This window comes from Ictidomys tridecemlineatus, chromosome 2 (assembly GCF_052094955.1).
Source record: "Ictidomys tridecemlineatus isolate mIctTri1 chromosome 2, mIctTri1.hap1, whole genome shotgun sequence".
Taxonomy (NCBI): Eukaryota; Metazoa; Chordata; class Mammalia; order Rodentia; family Sciuridae; genus Ictidomys; species Ictidomys tridecemlineatus.
This window is the reverse complement of record NC_135478.1, coordinates 76,060,037-76,075,632: the sequence shown is the minus strand read 5'-3', so window position 1 is coordinate 76,075,632 and position 15,596 is coordinate 76,060,037. Positions and strand designations below refer to the sequence as shown.

Below are 15,596 nucleotides of genomic sequence, written 5' to 3'. Positions count from 1 at the left end.
TGTGTGAGTGTGTGTGTGTGAGAGAGAGAGAGCTGTCTCTTCACGTTGCTTCTGGGTCGGCACCTGTGTCTCCATCTCTTCCCCTTTTATAGGAGCACCATTAGATTGAATTTAGGACCCATCCTGACCCAACCTGATTTCATCTTAACTGTTTACATCTGCAAAGATCCAGTTTCCAAACAAGGTCACATTCTGAGGTTGCAGGAAAGTCAGGAGTTTGGGGAGGTCGTTTGTCCCCCAAAATGAGCAGAGCCTTCTCTGAGCTGGCCTGGCCCACGGTCACTCCCAAGGGCTGGGAGGCTGGTTTACTTCTGCATTCCGCACCTGGAATCTATGTGCACATTCCGGGGTTCATCATCAGCGTTTCTGGGGCTTCCTCTGGTGGCTGTCCTCTCTCGGAGGTGTCTAGTTAGCCTTCCCGTGACACTGAAGGTCCACTCAGCCCAGAGGAGACCTGATGTGTGCAGGCACAGCATGAGGCCCGGGGTCCACATGGGCTGGGTGACCATTCCTGTGTGCCAGGGTCTCTGGTGCAGCTGCAGGTACTGAATGTCCCCCTGGAAGCAGTGGCCTGCCTGGCACTTCCAGCCTCGTGTTTTGGGGATGGGAAGAGGACCGAACCTGAGTCTGTTTCTGAGGCACAATTTTATTTTCCTTGACTTTACTTTTCTTATTTCTGAGCACACAGAGACTTTGAGTCTAGGCAAACAAATGCGTTGTCCTTGGGAGGTACTCTCTGTCTATATTTTTGCCCCCCCCCCAAGGTTTTTTAAAAGATGTCCTTTGGGCCAACCTGATTTTCAATGTGGCACAATCTAATTGTGGAAAACTTTAAACTTTTCAAACCAGTCCTCGGAGTCACCAACCTCAAACGATTCTTCACTGCTACGTGGAGGCGGACTCTCTTCATGTGTTAGCAGAGATCATGGTGCAAGTCATTTTCCTGCTGTGATACCTAAAGTTTCCTCCAAAGCCAGTTTGGTCTCTGGCATGTTGTCCAGCAGGACTTTCCATGGTGATGGAGATGAAGCTATGCTGTTCACCTGGTCAGGGTCCCACGGGGCACCTGAAATGTGGCGAGGGTGACCGAGGAACTGAATTTTACATTTTATTTAATTTGGATTAATTTAAACAGGCCATGTTACTAGGGCGTCACCAGATTGGACCAAGAGGGTCTGGGCTTTTCCACAACAAAGGTGACAAGATGGGATGCTAGTTTCATGGCAGTTTTTATTATTATCACAAATAACATTGCCACCCGTATTCCTGTATTCCTGGCTATCTTGTCAAAACCTGTATTTTGTTGGTGGTGGGTCCTGGGGATGCCCGTTTCAAAACACATGATGACCCTTGGGTCAGGTGGGTGGGTATTTCAGTGGGACTGAAACTCAGAGCCAGGCCAGAGCCTAGTAGCCTGTCCGTTTCTCAAGTGTCCCACAGCTCACATGTGTCCCTGGACAGAGCTGGGCCTAGGGGGCGGAGCCATAGTCCATGTTGGGGTGTCCTTGCCCATAGATGGGGTGGCTTATCAGCCGCAGAATGTGGTGCTCACAGTCCTGGAGGCTGGAAAGGCCAAGGTCAAGGCACAGCCGATGCTGTGTCTGGTGATGGCTTCCTGGTTTGTGGCTGTGCCTTCTCTTGCTGTGTGCTCGTGTGGCAGAAGGGGACAGGAGCTCTCTAGGGTCACTTTGTAGAAGTCACCGGTCCTGTTCATGGAGACTGCACTCTCCTGGCCTGATCACCACCAAAGGCCCCCCTCCCACCATTGCATTTGAGGTTAGGTTTTAGCATAGGAAACTGGGGGGCTTGGGGGGTACATAAACAGTCAATGGAACCAGGCCACTGGGGGGGTCTCCAGGGCTGCTTAACCCAGAGTGTGATGAGCCCCCAACCCTGCTACCCGCAGCCTTGCTCAGGGCTGGCGCTTGGTGATGGGAACTAGAAGGGAGACCCCAGCCCCGGAGGGTGGACATCCCAGGAGAGATGGCCAGGTAGGACATGTGTCTGCAGTTGCCACCATGGACTCCAGGCCCCGCCAGCCCTGCTAGTCCCACAGCCGCTCCCTTGGGGTGAGTGAGGACGAGGGCTAGAGGCGGGGCCCCCCACCCTTTCTGCAGAGCCTGCTCTTTCCCACGGTGCGAGGAGCCGTGTGGGCACATTCTGAGTCCAGGTGATGACACAGGCCTGTCCCCACAGGTGGCCCGGCAGTCTCTGACCATGTTCGTCCTCATCATGAACGGCTGCCACATCGAGATCGACGCCCACCGGCTGAACGACGGCGGGCTGCTGCTGTCCTACAACGGCAACAGCTACACCACCTATCTGAAGGAGGAAGTGGACAGGTGCGCGGGGGCCCAGGCCCACAGGGGACACCAGGGCCCACGGCGGGCAGGGTGTGCACAGGGCGTCCAAACTGCAGAGCTGGCCTGTGCACAGGTCTGTGGACGAGGCCTTCCCTGGGGAGTCCCGGGGGTGCCTGGGGAGGGTCCCCTCCTGCCTGGGGTTCGTGCCACTGCCAGGCTTTCAGGGAGGGCTCCCAGGCGGGGAGCACCTTCCTAGGGACCCAGAGAGGTTCAGAGCTGAACGGGGCAGGGCTCCCAGCTCTGTGGCCTGGGAGGTGCATGACGGCGCGCCTGCTGCCCCCGTGGACACCCTCCAGCTCAGCTCATCTGATCGTTCTGAGATCACACGGTGACATGTTGGTAACCCTTGCAGAGCAGGCAGCTCATACTGCAACCACAGAGAATGGAGGGTGGAACATGGGCCAGCGACCCCCTGCTCCCGCTCCCGAGGAGGCCGAATTCGCAGGCCTTGGTGTTTCGGGAGAGGGCAGATTAAGTGCCTGCCTGAGGGACGTCATCATCTCTTTTCTAAGCTGAGTTCTTTCCACCAAGAACATGCAAGATTATGTAGGTTCTACCCAAACGCACGCACTCCTCAGTTCAGAGGCAAGGAGAGGAGTTGGAATCTAAGATGGATCGAGTAATGTTTATCAACGGCTTTCTCGGTGCCAGGACCTGTTGGGATTTATCAGTAAAAGGCTCTAGTTTTCAGCCAGGGTGAAAAGAAACACCTGTTTTTCTTCCCCAACTCACTTTCAGTATCTCCATGATAATGGTCAAATGTCCCCATTTGAAACCGTGGAGTCCCCACTGCTGCTCAGAGGGTGTCACACATGGCCACCTTCAGGGGAAGCTGCCTTGGGCTTGCGGGGCCGGGGGTCCTCATCTGTCCCCCTACCTGCTCCTCTTCTCTCCCAGTTACCGAATCACCATCGGCAACAAGACTTGCGTGTTTGAGAAGGAGAACGATCCCACCGTCCTGAGGTCCCCCTCGGCCGGGAAGCTGACGCAGTACACGGTGGAGGACGGCGGCCACGTGGAGGCGGGGAGCAGCTATGCCGAGATGGAGGTAACTGATGCCCTGCAGCATTCAAAGGGGAAATCTGGGCCCAGGGACGAGTGAGAACTGAGGCCCCCTCAGGATGCAGCGAGTGTAGGGTTTAGGAAGTCCTCACTGTGGGCAGGTGCTGGCCTGAGCACTTGACCTCTCTACTTCTTCAACCTTCCCAGCAACCATGGGAAGGGGCACAAATGTGATCCTCGTTTTACATGTGAAAAAGATCAGGCTCAAGAAGGCCAAGGAAGTCTGGCTCGGAGGCCCATGCCTGTCATCCCAACAACTCAGGAGGCTGAGGCAAGAGGATGGCGAGCTCAAAGCCAGCCTCAGCAAGCAGCAAGGTCCTAAGCAACTCAGTGAGACCCTGTCTCTAAATAAGATACAAAACAGGGCTGGGATGTGACTCAGTGGTTGAGCAGCCCTGAGTTCAATCCCCAGAACCCAAAAAAAAAAAAACCCAAAAAACAAAAACAAAAAAAACACCAAGAAATGTGCTCAAGGTCACCCAAAGTCAGGACTTGAACTTGGCCTCCTCGCAATGCCCAGGAAAAAGGACAACAGCAATGCAAACCCAGCAGGGAGGTGAGCGGTGTCTCAGACTCCCGCCACAGGATGGGTGCCTCATCTCACGCAGTCCTCTCGAGAGCCCTGGGGTTCTCATGACTCATGAGTCCCGTTTTACAGTTGGAGAAACTGAGGCTCAGAGAAGGGAAGGCACTTTCTGGAAATCACAGAGGTGGCGATTGGGGATCTTGGGTTTCAGCCCTGGCCTGGCTGACTTGGGTGCCCGAGCTGTGACCTGCCAAGCCAGGGGCAGCACTGCCCTGACTGTCTGAAGCTGGGATCATGCGGACAAATCCTCTGCCAGTCACGTCTGTAGACCCCAGGGAGGTGGGGAGGCGAGCTGTGGGCTGCTGGCCCTTCCGTGAGCTGGTCCCCCATCCCACAGAGCACCCCCAAGGCCTCTCAGGAGCTTGTGCCCCAGGAACTGTTGACAGAGTGTTTGATTCACACGGCACATAGGAGGAGCATCATCAGACGGTTTCTTCATCATGCAGATGTCACACAGTGACCTTGCATGGCCTGGATGGCGTGGGCCAGTCGCCCCATGTGGCCTTGAGATGTGAGATATAGGAGGTGGCTGCTGGTGGGCACGGCAGACTGTTGTGACCTTTTTTGTTGTTGTTGTTTAAATAAATAGAAGGAGTATGTTCTCAAACACCCATAGAGAGCGTAATGAATACATCAACCAGTCAACAGCCCTGTGATGTCGTCATGGAGTGTGACATGCTGTGCGCGTGCTTGTGCTGTGCTTTTGCAGACCAGCACGTAGGTTTTTCACACCAGCAATCACCTCAGATGACTAGTGTCTTGCACCGTGACCTTAGGACGGCCACCATGTCACTGGGAGAGAGAAGTTTTTACCTCTTTGGGCCCTGCTGTCATGATTGGCCTGTCGATGACCGAAGCCCTATTGTGGGGCACGTCCCTGAACACCAATCACTGATGCAGTATGCCTGCTCTGTATTTCTGGGGGAGAGGCCTGCCTTTGAGAATAAATGTCAATATAAGCGAGGGGGTGGGTGGCCCAGTGTGGGCGAGGCCTGGGTTCTGTGAGAAGCAGCATAAAAACTAAGTCAACCTACAAGCCCCAGGGAGAATCAAGGTTCCTAGGGTCAGAGGAGTAGCTCATTGTCAGACACTCGCCTGGCACAGCCCAGGGCTCCGTGCCCAGCTCTGCAACCAAAAACAAGAACTAGAGAAAGCAGCAAAGAAATGCAGCATCCCTGTCAGGGAAGTGGGCACGAGGAGCCCCTCCTCCCGGCAGGCTTTGCGGGTTGAGAGTCTGGGCCCGGAGCAGCCTGGAACGCGGTGGGCTCTCCCTACTGTGGGTCTCCCCCTTTCTGCTGAGTGCTGCTGGGTGTCTCTCCGTCCTAGGTCATAGCCCCTGCTCTGCATTCCCTGGTTCTGGGTGGCTCAGGGTGCCACCCACCAGCGGTCCCCGTTGTCTCTGTCCTACTTCTCTTTGCCCAACAGGTGATGAAGATGATCATGACCCTGAACGTGCAGGAAAGCGGCCGGGTGAAGTACATCAAGCGGCCGGGAGCCGTGCTGGAAGCCGGCTGCGTGGTGGCCAGGCTGGAGCTCGATGACCCCTCTAAAGTGCACCCGGTATGTGCAGCGGGAGCCCTCTCAGCCAACGTTTCCTGTGCTGGGTTGGTGAGGCAGGACCTGGCCACCCCCAAGTCCCTGTAGGGTCACAGAAATCTGAGGCTCATGTGAACTCCCGGGAGACAGATGGGCACAGGATGTCATCCAGCCTCATAATCGCAGTGAGAGTGGTTGCCTTTGGCCTCGGCTGTGGGGACCCAGTGCAGAAGCCAGCAGCTGACTGCAGAGGGGATCTCCTCAAGTCAGCTCACAGGGGAGAAGGAGCCTGCAGGGTGGCGAGGGTTGGGCAGGAGACCGGGTGTTCCAGACTTGGAGGACGGCCTGTCCCAACCATGTGGGTGCCAGTGGACCTTCGTAGAATGAACTAGCACATACATGGCTGTACTGAGTCCTGTGGCCGCTCTGGGGAGCTGGTGATTTTTCCTCCTGGTTACCTGAGGCTGAACGTTTATGATTTCCAAAACTCGGTTCTGTTTCCATGAGGTTTTCATCCTGCCGGGCCTTTGTCACTCACTAGACAGTGGAAATGAATAGAGAAAATAGGGAGATGGTCTTCATTACAAAGCAAAGCAAAATAAGAAAAAAAAATCTAACGACTTCTAAAATAGTTTGGAGTCTGAATCAGTAACGCTGGGACATTTGCGGAGGGGCTGAGTTGGGACACGTGGTCAGGGCACAAATTCAGCAACTCCAAATCCTGGTGCAGCCTTTTCTCCTGTTGGTTCTTGAAGTTCACCCACCTAGATCAGGTCTGTGGGAGCCCATCCATCTGCCTCATGCCCCGGCTTGTCGAGTCTCATCGGGTTCAGGGTTTCTGTGACCCGCCCCTCTTGTCCCTCACCAGGCACAGCCCTTCACAGGAGAGCTGCCCGCCCAGCCCACACTGCCCATCCTGGGGGAGAAGCTGCACCAGGTGTTCCACAGCGTCCTGGGGAACCTCACCAACATCATGAGCGGCTACTGCCTGCCAGAGCCCATCTTTAGCATAAAGGTAGGTCCCCTGTGAAGAGCAGGTGCGGTCCGAAGGGCTCACTCCGTGACATCAGAGGGCTTTTTTGGAACATGGAATGAGAAAACAGTCCTCTCTTGTTTCCGTAAAGGACAGTTTCCTCAGGGAATTCCTCCGTTTGTAAGTTTTGGGGTGCATTTCCTTCTCCATGATCAGCTGATGTTAGTTACCTGAGTTCACGAAGTTAGGGAGGAGTCTGTGGGTGTGGCCAGCCCTGCCCCACCTTTTTGGTGCTGGGCATTGAACCCAGGGGGGCTCATTTCCCAGCCCTCACTAAGTTGCCGAGGCTGACCTTGATCCTCCTGCCTGAGCCTCTCGGGTTGCTGGGTGGGACAGCCCTCTTGATGACACCAGCAGGAAGACACTTAGTTCAGAGACACTGTCCTCACCAGCCACCATCCCAGGGTCCCAAGAGAAACACGGAGGTCCCCAATCATAGACCTTCCTGAAAGACCCCTGATGCTAAACCGACCAAGATCCCCCTGAGGGCTGCCCCTCAGGAGAGCAAGGCTCAGTGATGTGGCGAGGACAGGTGGCGAGGACAGTGGTGACAGCCCTGGTCTGGACATACTATGTGCCTGATGCTGTTCTCGGTGTGTAAAGTTGATGAAGTCATCAGATCTTCCCAGCAACCTAGGGAGCAGGAACCTTTATGATTTCCATTTGCAGATGGGGCAGCTGAGGCACAGAGAGGGTAAGAAAGGTGCCCTGCTTCTCCCACGAAGAGGTAAAGAAGGGGTTTGAACCCCGACCATCTGGCCTCAGGGTCTGAGCTCTTCACCACTGTGCCACGCTGCCTAATGATGATTGCTGTAGGGATAGAGTCTTTCTATAGATCAAGTATTGCTGCAGAGAGAGTCTTTGCACTTGCCAGTTACATTTTGAACCTCCTTTGTTGTTGAGTTGGCACCGTTATCATCCCCACCCAAAGACCGTCTCTGGTGGTCAGGCAACTGTTGGAGGCATGTGAGCTCAATGGCTTTGGTTTGCACTCTGATTTTGCTTCTTGGTATAGCTGGGTGATCTGGGGTAACTTAATCAACCCCTCTGTGTTTTAGTTTCAATTGTGAAAGGGAAACGGTTATCATTCCTACTTGGTAGGATGATTTCTCAGGATCAAAGGACGGCTTCTAAAGAAAAGTTTTTGAGGGTGTCTGTCACTAAGCAAGTGTCTCACAAATGCTAGCTGGTCACATGACCTTACGTTTCTTCCTCACCCTGTGCTGGGTGCAGAGAAGGGAGCAGGGGGCCTTTGCCCTCTGGACTGTTCTAGAGGTTGCGGGGTCAAGTTCTTTGGCAACAGCAGTGCTCAGGCCTGGGCGGGTTGAGTTGGGTTGGGCTGTGGTGGGTGGCAGGGTCCTTGGCCACTCGGGGCTGTGGCTGACTGGTTGGTCTCCGCTGCAGCTGAAGGAGTGGGTGCAGAAGCTCATGACGACCCTCCGGCACCCGTCACTGCCACTGCTGGAGCTGCAGGAGATCATGACCAGCGTGTCGGGTCGCATCCCCGTCCCCGTGGAGAAGTCGGTCCGCAGGGTGATGGCCCAGTACGCCAGCAACATCACCTCCGTGCTGTGCCAGTTCCCCAGCCAGCAGGTACGTGGCCCAGCCAGCCCCACGGGGAAGCCCGCTCTCCATGTCTGGCCTCTGATCAGGTTGGGCTTCGTTCTTTCTTTCATTCTTTCGTTCTTTCATTCTTTCTTCCTTCTTTTTTAGTACTAGGGATTGAACCCAGGGGTGCTAAACCATGGAGCCACATCCCCAGTCTTCTTTTTTTCCTGTTTAAATTTTATTTAGAGATGTGGTCTTACTAAGTTGCTTAGGGCCTTGCTAATGACCCTCCTGCCTCAGCCTCCCAAGCCCTTGGGATGTCAGGCATGTGCCACCAGATCCAGCAAGTTGGGCTTCTTGACACCTACTTACAGGTCATCCCCAGAGGTTGAGAATGCTAGAGATTAGATTTTTTTTTCCTTCACTGGGAATGGAACCCAGGGCTGTCCATCAAGGTTAGAACATGGTTCAGCCATAAAAATAAATGAAGTGCTGATTCATGCTAAGGAAAAAAGCCAATCACAAAAGACCCACTTGATTTATGCTTCTGTTTAGAAGAAATGTCCGTAATAGGAGAATCCATGGAGAAGGAAGTAGGCCAGTTTACCAGGGTGTAAGGCAGAGGGGACTTGAGGAGTGATGGCTGATTAGTGTGCAGTTCTGGGGTGATGAGGGTCCCTTAACATTACCAGGTGCAGTGATGCACGCCTGTCATCCCAGCAGCTTGGGAGGCTGAGGCAGGAGGATCTCAAGTTCAAAGCCAGCCTCAGCACAAGGAAAGCCCCTAAGCAACTTAATGAGCCCCTGTCTCTAAATAAAATACAAAATAGGGCTGGGGATGGGGCTCAGTGGTCAAGTGACCCTGATTCAATCCCTGGTACCACCTCCCCCCCCAAAAAACGTAAAAGAAAGTGCCCTAAAATTAGTCGGTGTACACCTTTGTGAATATCATGCAGACCAAGGAACGGGCACCTTAAAGGAGGTGGGAGAAGAGTATGGCACGTAAGTTGTCTCTCAATTCAAAATAACAAAAGCCAGGCTCCAGAGGACCCCAACTGAAAAAAGCACATGGTTGGAACTTTCAGAAATTTATTCCTGATGCAGGTTTAATTTTCTTTGAAAATCCCTTTGTCAGCCGGACACGGTGGCACACATTGTCATCCTAGCAACTCAGGAGGCTGAAGCAGGAGGATCATCAATTCAAGGCTAGCCTCGGCCACATTGTAAGGCCCTGCCTGAAAAAAAAAAAAAAATTAAAAGGGCTGAGGTGTGGTTCCATGGTTCGGCACTTGCCTGGAATACACGAGGCCCTGGGTTCAGTCCCAGGACTGGAAACAGCAACAATAGCTTCTTTTGTTGCCGAAAGCAATAGACCAGTGACATTAAGTCTAAATATAAATATAGGACCCTTCCCGGGGCAGGGGCTGGGGCTCAGTGGTAGAGCTCTTGCCTGGCATGTGTGAGGCACTGGGTTCGATTCTCAGCACCACATATAAATATGTAAGTAAAATAAAGGTCTATCAACAAATAAAAAAAACTATTTGGAAAAAAAGGCTAAATGTCTAAAAAACAAAAAAAGGACCTTTCTCCCCTGCACCTTTGCTGGGCTTGGGTCCTTCCTCCCCCTCTGTCCCAGTGCCGTGCACCTGTTTGGTGACTGTTGTCATTCTGAGCTCTTGAAGTCTCCCAGCAGTACCCCGAGGGGGGACCAGGGCTGTTTCAGGGTGACCATTTGGGGCTGGGATTCTTTGAACCCTGGGTGGGGCCCCGTGATGGCTACTTCGGGGCTTCGTCATCTGCTGTCAGTGGTCAGACCTGTCTTGTCCTGTCTAGATTGCCACCATCCTGGACTGCCACGCGGCCACCCTGCAGCGCAAGGCCGACCGAGAGGTCTTCTTCATGAACACCCAGAGCATCGTGCAGCTGGTGCAGAGGTGAAGGGCCCCTGGGCCCTCCAGGGGGTGCGGTTTTCACACTGAGGGGTCGCCTGTCTCCAGAGCTGGGCTGGGCTGTCTGAGGGGCAGGTCCTCACTGACACCGAGCGCATGAGTCCCGGCTCTGCCGTTACTGAAAGCGGAGACCTGGCCTTAACCTCCGTGGGTCTCAGTTCACCAGCAGGCGAAGGGGGTGTAAAAACACTTCATAAGATATGTCACTTGGAGTTGTATGGAGGTTAACCTTGGGAAAGCCGTGACATTTGGCCAGTGTTCACCAGGTGGTAGCCTGGATCAGGACAAGGACACAGTAGGATGAGATGGTTTCATGTACAAGAAAGGACCGTGCAACTACATTGTGGTTTTGGGGACCACTGCAGAGGAAGGTTGGTGAATAACTTGAAGCGTATCTTGGGTAGGTAGGGGCAGGGGCAGTCTGCTGCAGGACTGTGCTGATGATAAGAGAGATCTTTGCCATTTTTCATGAAAAACCTACGTAGCAAGATGGCTTGGCTCATAGAGAGAATGGAAGCAGATTTGATCCAATCAGATCACTACCTATTTACCAAGTGCCAGGAACTCAGGTAGAGAGAATGGGGGGACCTTAGGAGGTGACCCTCCTTTCAAGGAGTTCCGCAACTCCTGGGCTCCGACTGGCCCTGTAGGCTGCAGCAGAGGGAGGGGATTTTGAAGCGCATCCCCACAAAATGAAAGCCTCACAGCCAAGGAGTACCAGGGAGTCCCCCCAAAAATGCATCCGCTGCTCACCTTAAGCCCACCCTTTACGCTTCAGTGAAACACTCAGAAGGAATGACACATGGTATTGATCGTCTCTAGCAAACTTTTCCATGTTGAACATAATTATCAAAGTTCTACCCCATGCTGTGACTGAAAAGACAATTGCATTTGGAATGATTTTTTATTTACTATTTTAATTCTTGTTCTTTTGTTGTCATTGAGTCCTGCTGGGGTAAGCTGGTTTCTGATTCCCTAGAACTTAGTATCGCACCCCCTGAGAAACCCAATTCCCTATGTTCACAAATATTCTAGAAGAGAAAATGTTTTGGGAAACGTGGTTTAACCCAGGAAAAAGTTTTATCTCAAAGGGGAAATGAAATTTACACAGGATCTATCTTTTGGTGAATGTCTTTCAAGTTTGTCTTTTGGGAAAATCTCTTTATAGGCTGGATGCTTAATTGGACATTTTTATTTTTGCGGTTAAAATTGGCTTCCCCCCTTCAGCATCCAGCTTTCTTAGATTTGTTCCCTTCTCTGGGGGGCTGCCCCAGGGCTCCATCCCAGGTACTCACCCAGCCAGGCCGCTGGTTTGAGGGGCAGGTCTGCCTGCAGGCCCAGGCCACGGTGCCCTGGGTGACTGTCACCTCCTTTCTAAAGCCATAAAAGCCCTGGGGGATGTCCCAGGAGGCGAGGTGGGCGGTAACCTGGCTACCTTCTTCTCCCCAGGTACCGCAGTGGGACCCGTGGCTACATGAAGGCGGTGGTGCTGGATCTCCTGCGGAGATATTTGCAGGTTGAGCATCATTTCCAACAAGGCAAGAGACAGGGCCCTGCTCATGGCACGGGTGGCAGACCTGGGCAGGGCAGTGGGGAGGAGCTGCCGTCTTAACCCCAGGCCACCTCCTCTCCCCTCTAGCTCACTACGACAAGTGTGTGATAAACCTCAGGGAGCAGTTCAAGCCGGACATGTCCCAGGTGCTGGACTGCATCTTCTCCCACGCACAGGTGGCCAAGAAGAACCAGCTGGTTATCATGCTGATAGTAAGCAGGAGGTGTCCTCCACCCCAAGCCGGGCTGGGTCTGGGGCCAGAAGGCAAGCATTCTGGACTTGGTGGGGTGGGCGCTGTCTGGACCACTCGACTCTGCCATTGTTCAGTGTTCCAGTAAAACTTGGTTTGCAACCATAGGCAGGGTCACTCCCAAAGCCTCTGCTCTGTGCCAGGCCCTCTTGGAGTACTTTACAAATAAATATTAACTCATTTAGTTCTCACAGAAACCCTAATAACGGTTCTCACCTCCCATTGGAAGAGCTCAAAGAGGTAAAGCCACTTGCCCAATTTACCCAACTCTGTGAGTGCAGAGCCAGGATTTGAACCCACAGCCTGGCTCCAGCATCATGAGCTATTAGGAGTATTGTGTTCTTGGTCTGGTGGTAGGTCCTTATTGTGCCTTCTTGGAGACGTAAGGCATGTCCTGCAAGATAGTCATAAGCAGTCTTTATAGTTAAAGACTTTCCCCCTGGATACCTGTCCTGATGACTCCTTAGAAAATGTAGGATCAGCAGAGAAGGAGAGCCTTGGACTTGGCTTAGAGCAAGAAGGGCTTGGCAATTTTTTTCTGTAAAGGGCCCTAGAGGGTAAATATTTCAGATTCGTGGTCACAGGGCTTCTGTTGTAGCTCCTTAGCCCCATGAGCTTGTAATCTCAAGCAGCTAGAATGAGTGAGGCTGGGTTCCTATAGCACTATTTTTTGGGGGAGGGGTTACCAGGAATTGAACCCAGGGGCACTTAACCATTTTGAGACAGGGTCTTGCTGAGTTGCTCAGGGACTCACTAAGTTGCCAAGGCTAGCCTTGAACTTGTGATCCTCCTGCCTCAGCCTCCAGAGCTACTGAGATTGCAAGCATGTGCCACCATGCTCAGCTCCTATAACACTATTTACAAAAATAGTCAGTGGGCAGAGTTTAGGAGAGTAAACACCTAACAAGTTGTATTTATCAATGTTGGTATTTTGGAAAGGGTCATTTTAACATCTCTTTGTGCAGCACATTTCAATCCTGGTGGCACATGAGAAGCACCTGGTGGGCAGCAGGGTTTAAAAAAAAAAAAAAACCAGATGCTCAAACCCTACCTCAATTAAATCAGAGGTTTTGGAAATGGAGCCCAGAGGTTAGTATATTTTGAAAGCTTCGGCAGTGGGAAATTGAAACATGGACTGTGTGTCGGGTAATATCGTTAGTGTCATGTTTAGTTTCTTTTGTTTTTTAGAGATTCTGTAGGCAACTGGGAGAATATTTTTTCTCTCAGCCAGATATGTACTTAAATAGTGTAAAAGATCACGGTGTCTGCATCCCACTTTCAAGAGGGAGAGTGTGAGCATGCACATGTGCTTACAGCGAAATCCAATGTGCTGCTGTGATAAAAAGTTAACAATTAGTGACTCCGGGTGTTTAGGATCTTCGTTACCTCTGAAGTTTTTAAAAGATAATTTTAGGGGGAGGACTCCCCAAAGTAGTTACAGGGTGAGGCCAGGATCGGGCACCTGTGCCCAGGGAGGTGTCTGCTCTTCGGGGAATTCCACAGCTATAGTAATAGAACGCTTTTCAAAACACTTCCTTTGGTGGAGTGTTTATGAAGTGTGTAGAGCAAGGTTTCCTGTTGTGTGTCAGAGTCGGCTCCGCATTCGAAGACCTGACTCTTCAGGTCTTGAAGTTTCTAAAATCATGTGCACCAGATGTCAGCCTGCGGGAGATAGTAGAATGGCCCAGCTCAGAGAATTGGGATGCTTACTTGGGGCTGCTGCTGCTTCGTCTTCTTTTTTTTTTTTTTGGTACCAGGGATCAAACTCAGGGGCACTCGACCACTAAGCCACATCCCCAGCCCTATTTTGTATTTTATTTAGAGACAGCATCTCACTGAGTTGCTTAGTGTCTCGTTTTTGCTGAGGGGGGCTTTGAACTCGCGATCCTCCTGCCTCAGCCTCCCGAGCTGCTGGGATGACAGGCATGTGCTACTATGCCCAGAATGTTGTCCCAGGCGTGGTTTGGGGGTCAGAGGTGAGATTCACTCTGTGGCTCTTTTGTTTTCATTTGTTAGGAATCAGTGAGTTCTTTACTTCCGGTGGAGTTTGGTCCTGCAGAAGCTTTCGGCAAAGGCTTCCCACTTTGATTCCTGTGAGATGAGATTGTTTGGAGTCTATTAAGGGGACATAGTTTCTGCATGTCATTTAGGGGTCCTAGAACTTGGCGACAAGACAAAACGTGGTAGTGTAGAATAAAGTACACAAGGACAAAGAAAGAAGGGATTCGGTGCTCTTGTGTGTGCAGGGTGGTGTCCTGGCTTTTAAAATGCTCACACACACTCACACACTCACACACACGGTCACACACGCACACACACTCTCTCACGCACTCACACACACGGTCACACACGCACACACACTCTCTCACACACTCATACACACTGTCACACACACATTCGCACATTCACAAACATACACTGTCACACACACACTCACACCATGATCACACTCTGCCATCCTGGTGGCTGAACAGCACCTGCCCTCTGTGCTCTCCTTGGAGCCACAAGCTGGGTGGCATGGTGAGGGCAATGTCACCACCCCTTGACCATACAGAGTGAATCAGAACTGGGGGAGAAGAGAGGATTTAGATAATTTCCCATGAAATTTCTTGAGCGTCGACGTGCCTGTGTGCTTATGTATGAAATATTAATACATAAAAAATCACGACTCTAGGGCTGGGATGTGGCTCAGTGGTAGAGTGCTCGCTTAGCATGCACGAGGCACTGAGTTCGATCCTCAGCACCACATAAATGTAAAATAAAGATATCGTGTCCACCTAAAACTAAAATATATATATATATATATATATATATATATATAAATTTCCGACTCTAAAAGCTGCATGGGTTTAACATAATTAGGGAAACCCGTGCATGAGAAGCGGTCACAGCCCCGCCCTCTGGTGAGACTCCTTGGGGAACAGTGGTGGCTGATGGCGGGGGGCTGTCTTCTGTGGTCTTGGACGAGGCTCCTGCTCTGGCCGTTCCCGAGGCCCTCTTGTGCTCAGGGCATAAACGAAGACGCAGAGACCATGGTCCTGGTCTCCAGCAGGAAGGTCCCCCACACAGAAGGACTCAGTACCCCTTTCTCTTCTGCAAGATTCCACTCCCAGCTCCTCCCCTCTGAAACTGAACCCTTGAAGTCAGGTAGCAGCGTGCAGCAGGGGAAGCTGGTGGCTTCAGGGACCCAATAGAGCTGTGCTCCCATCTGCTCCACCTTGCACAGGCTCCGAGCCTCAGTTTCCTCGTCTATAAAATGGGGATCCTGATAGTAACTCCTCAGAGGGTTGGGAGAATGGGGAGAAAAGCGTGTAAAGGATCTAGCTGTTTACCTGGCACACAGTCAGTGCCTGCTGAATGCTCACTAGAATAGTATAAGATTGAGCATCCCCAAGCCAAACTCTGAAATGCTCCAAATTCTGAAAGTTTTTGAACACCAGTAGGATGCCACAAGTAGAAAACTCTACCTCTGCCCTCCTGTGATGGGTTGCAGTTGAAATGTAGATGTACTAAAAATATCACACAAAATATTTCAGGCTGCGTGTGTGTAAGGTGTTTGTGTGACTATTTGTCTGGTTTTAATTTTTGCAGAGCTGGGGCTCCAGCCCATGGTCTTCCACATACTGGGCAAACTCTCTCCCACTGTGCTCTGTCCCTAGTCCCAATGTACTCGAAACATACACAAGTTTCATGTTTAGATTTGGGTGTTGTCCCCAA

At 51.9% G+C, this 15,596-nt stretch overlaps 1 protein-coding gene across 9 annotated transcripts in view; it reads left to right on the top strand.

Moving 5' to 3' along the window:
- Positions 1–15,596, top strand: part of Acacb (acetyl-CoA carboxylase beta) — a 124,634-nt gene that overhangs the window by 67,948 nt on the left and 41,090 nt on the right. For all 9 annotated transcript variants that reach the window (XR_013434659.1, XM_078038943.1, XM_078038942.1 and 6 more), the window contains 8 exons: positions 2,197–2,342; positions 3,261–3,411; positions 5,437–5,571; positions 6,416–6,562; positions 7,985–8,173; positions 9,962–10,062; positions 11,527–11,615; positions 11,717–11,841. Coding sequence is in view for 8 of the 9 variants with exons in the window: in XM_078038943.1 (XP_077895069.1) it covers positions 2,197–2,342; positions 3,261–3,411; positions 5,437–5,571; positions 6,416–6,562; positions 7,985–8,173; positions 9,962–10,062; positions 11,527–11,615; positions 11,717–11,841 (1,083 nt within the window). In the remaining variant the exon portion in view is untranslated. The remainder of the gene's footprint in view (positions 1–2,196; positions 2,343–3,260; positions 3,412–5,436; positions 5,572–6,415; positions 6,563–7,984; positions 8,174–9,961; positions 10,063–11,526; positions 11,616–11,716; positions 11,842–15,596) is intronic.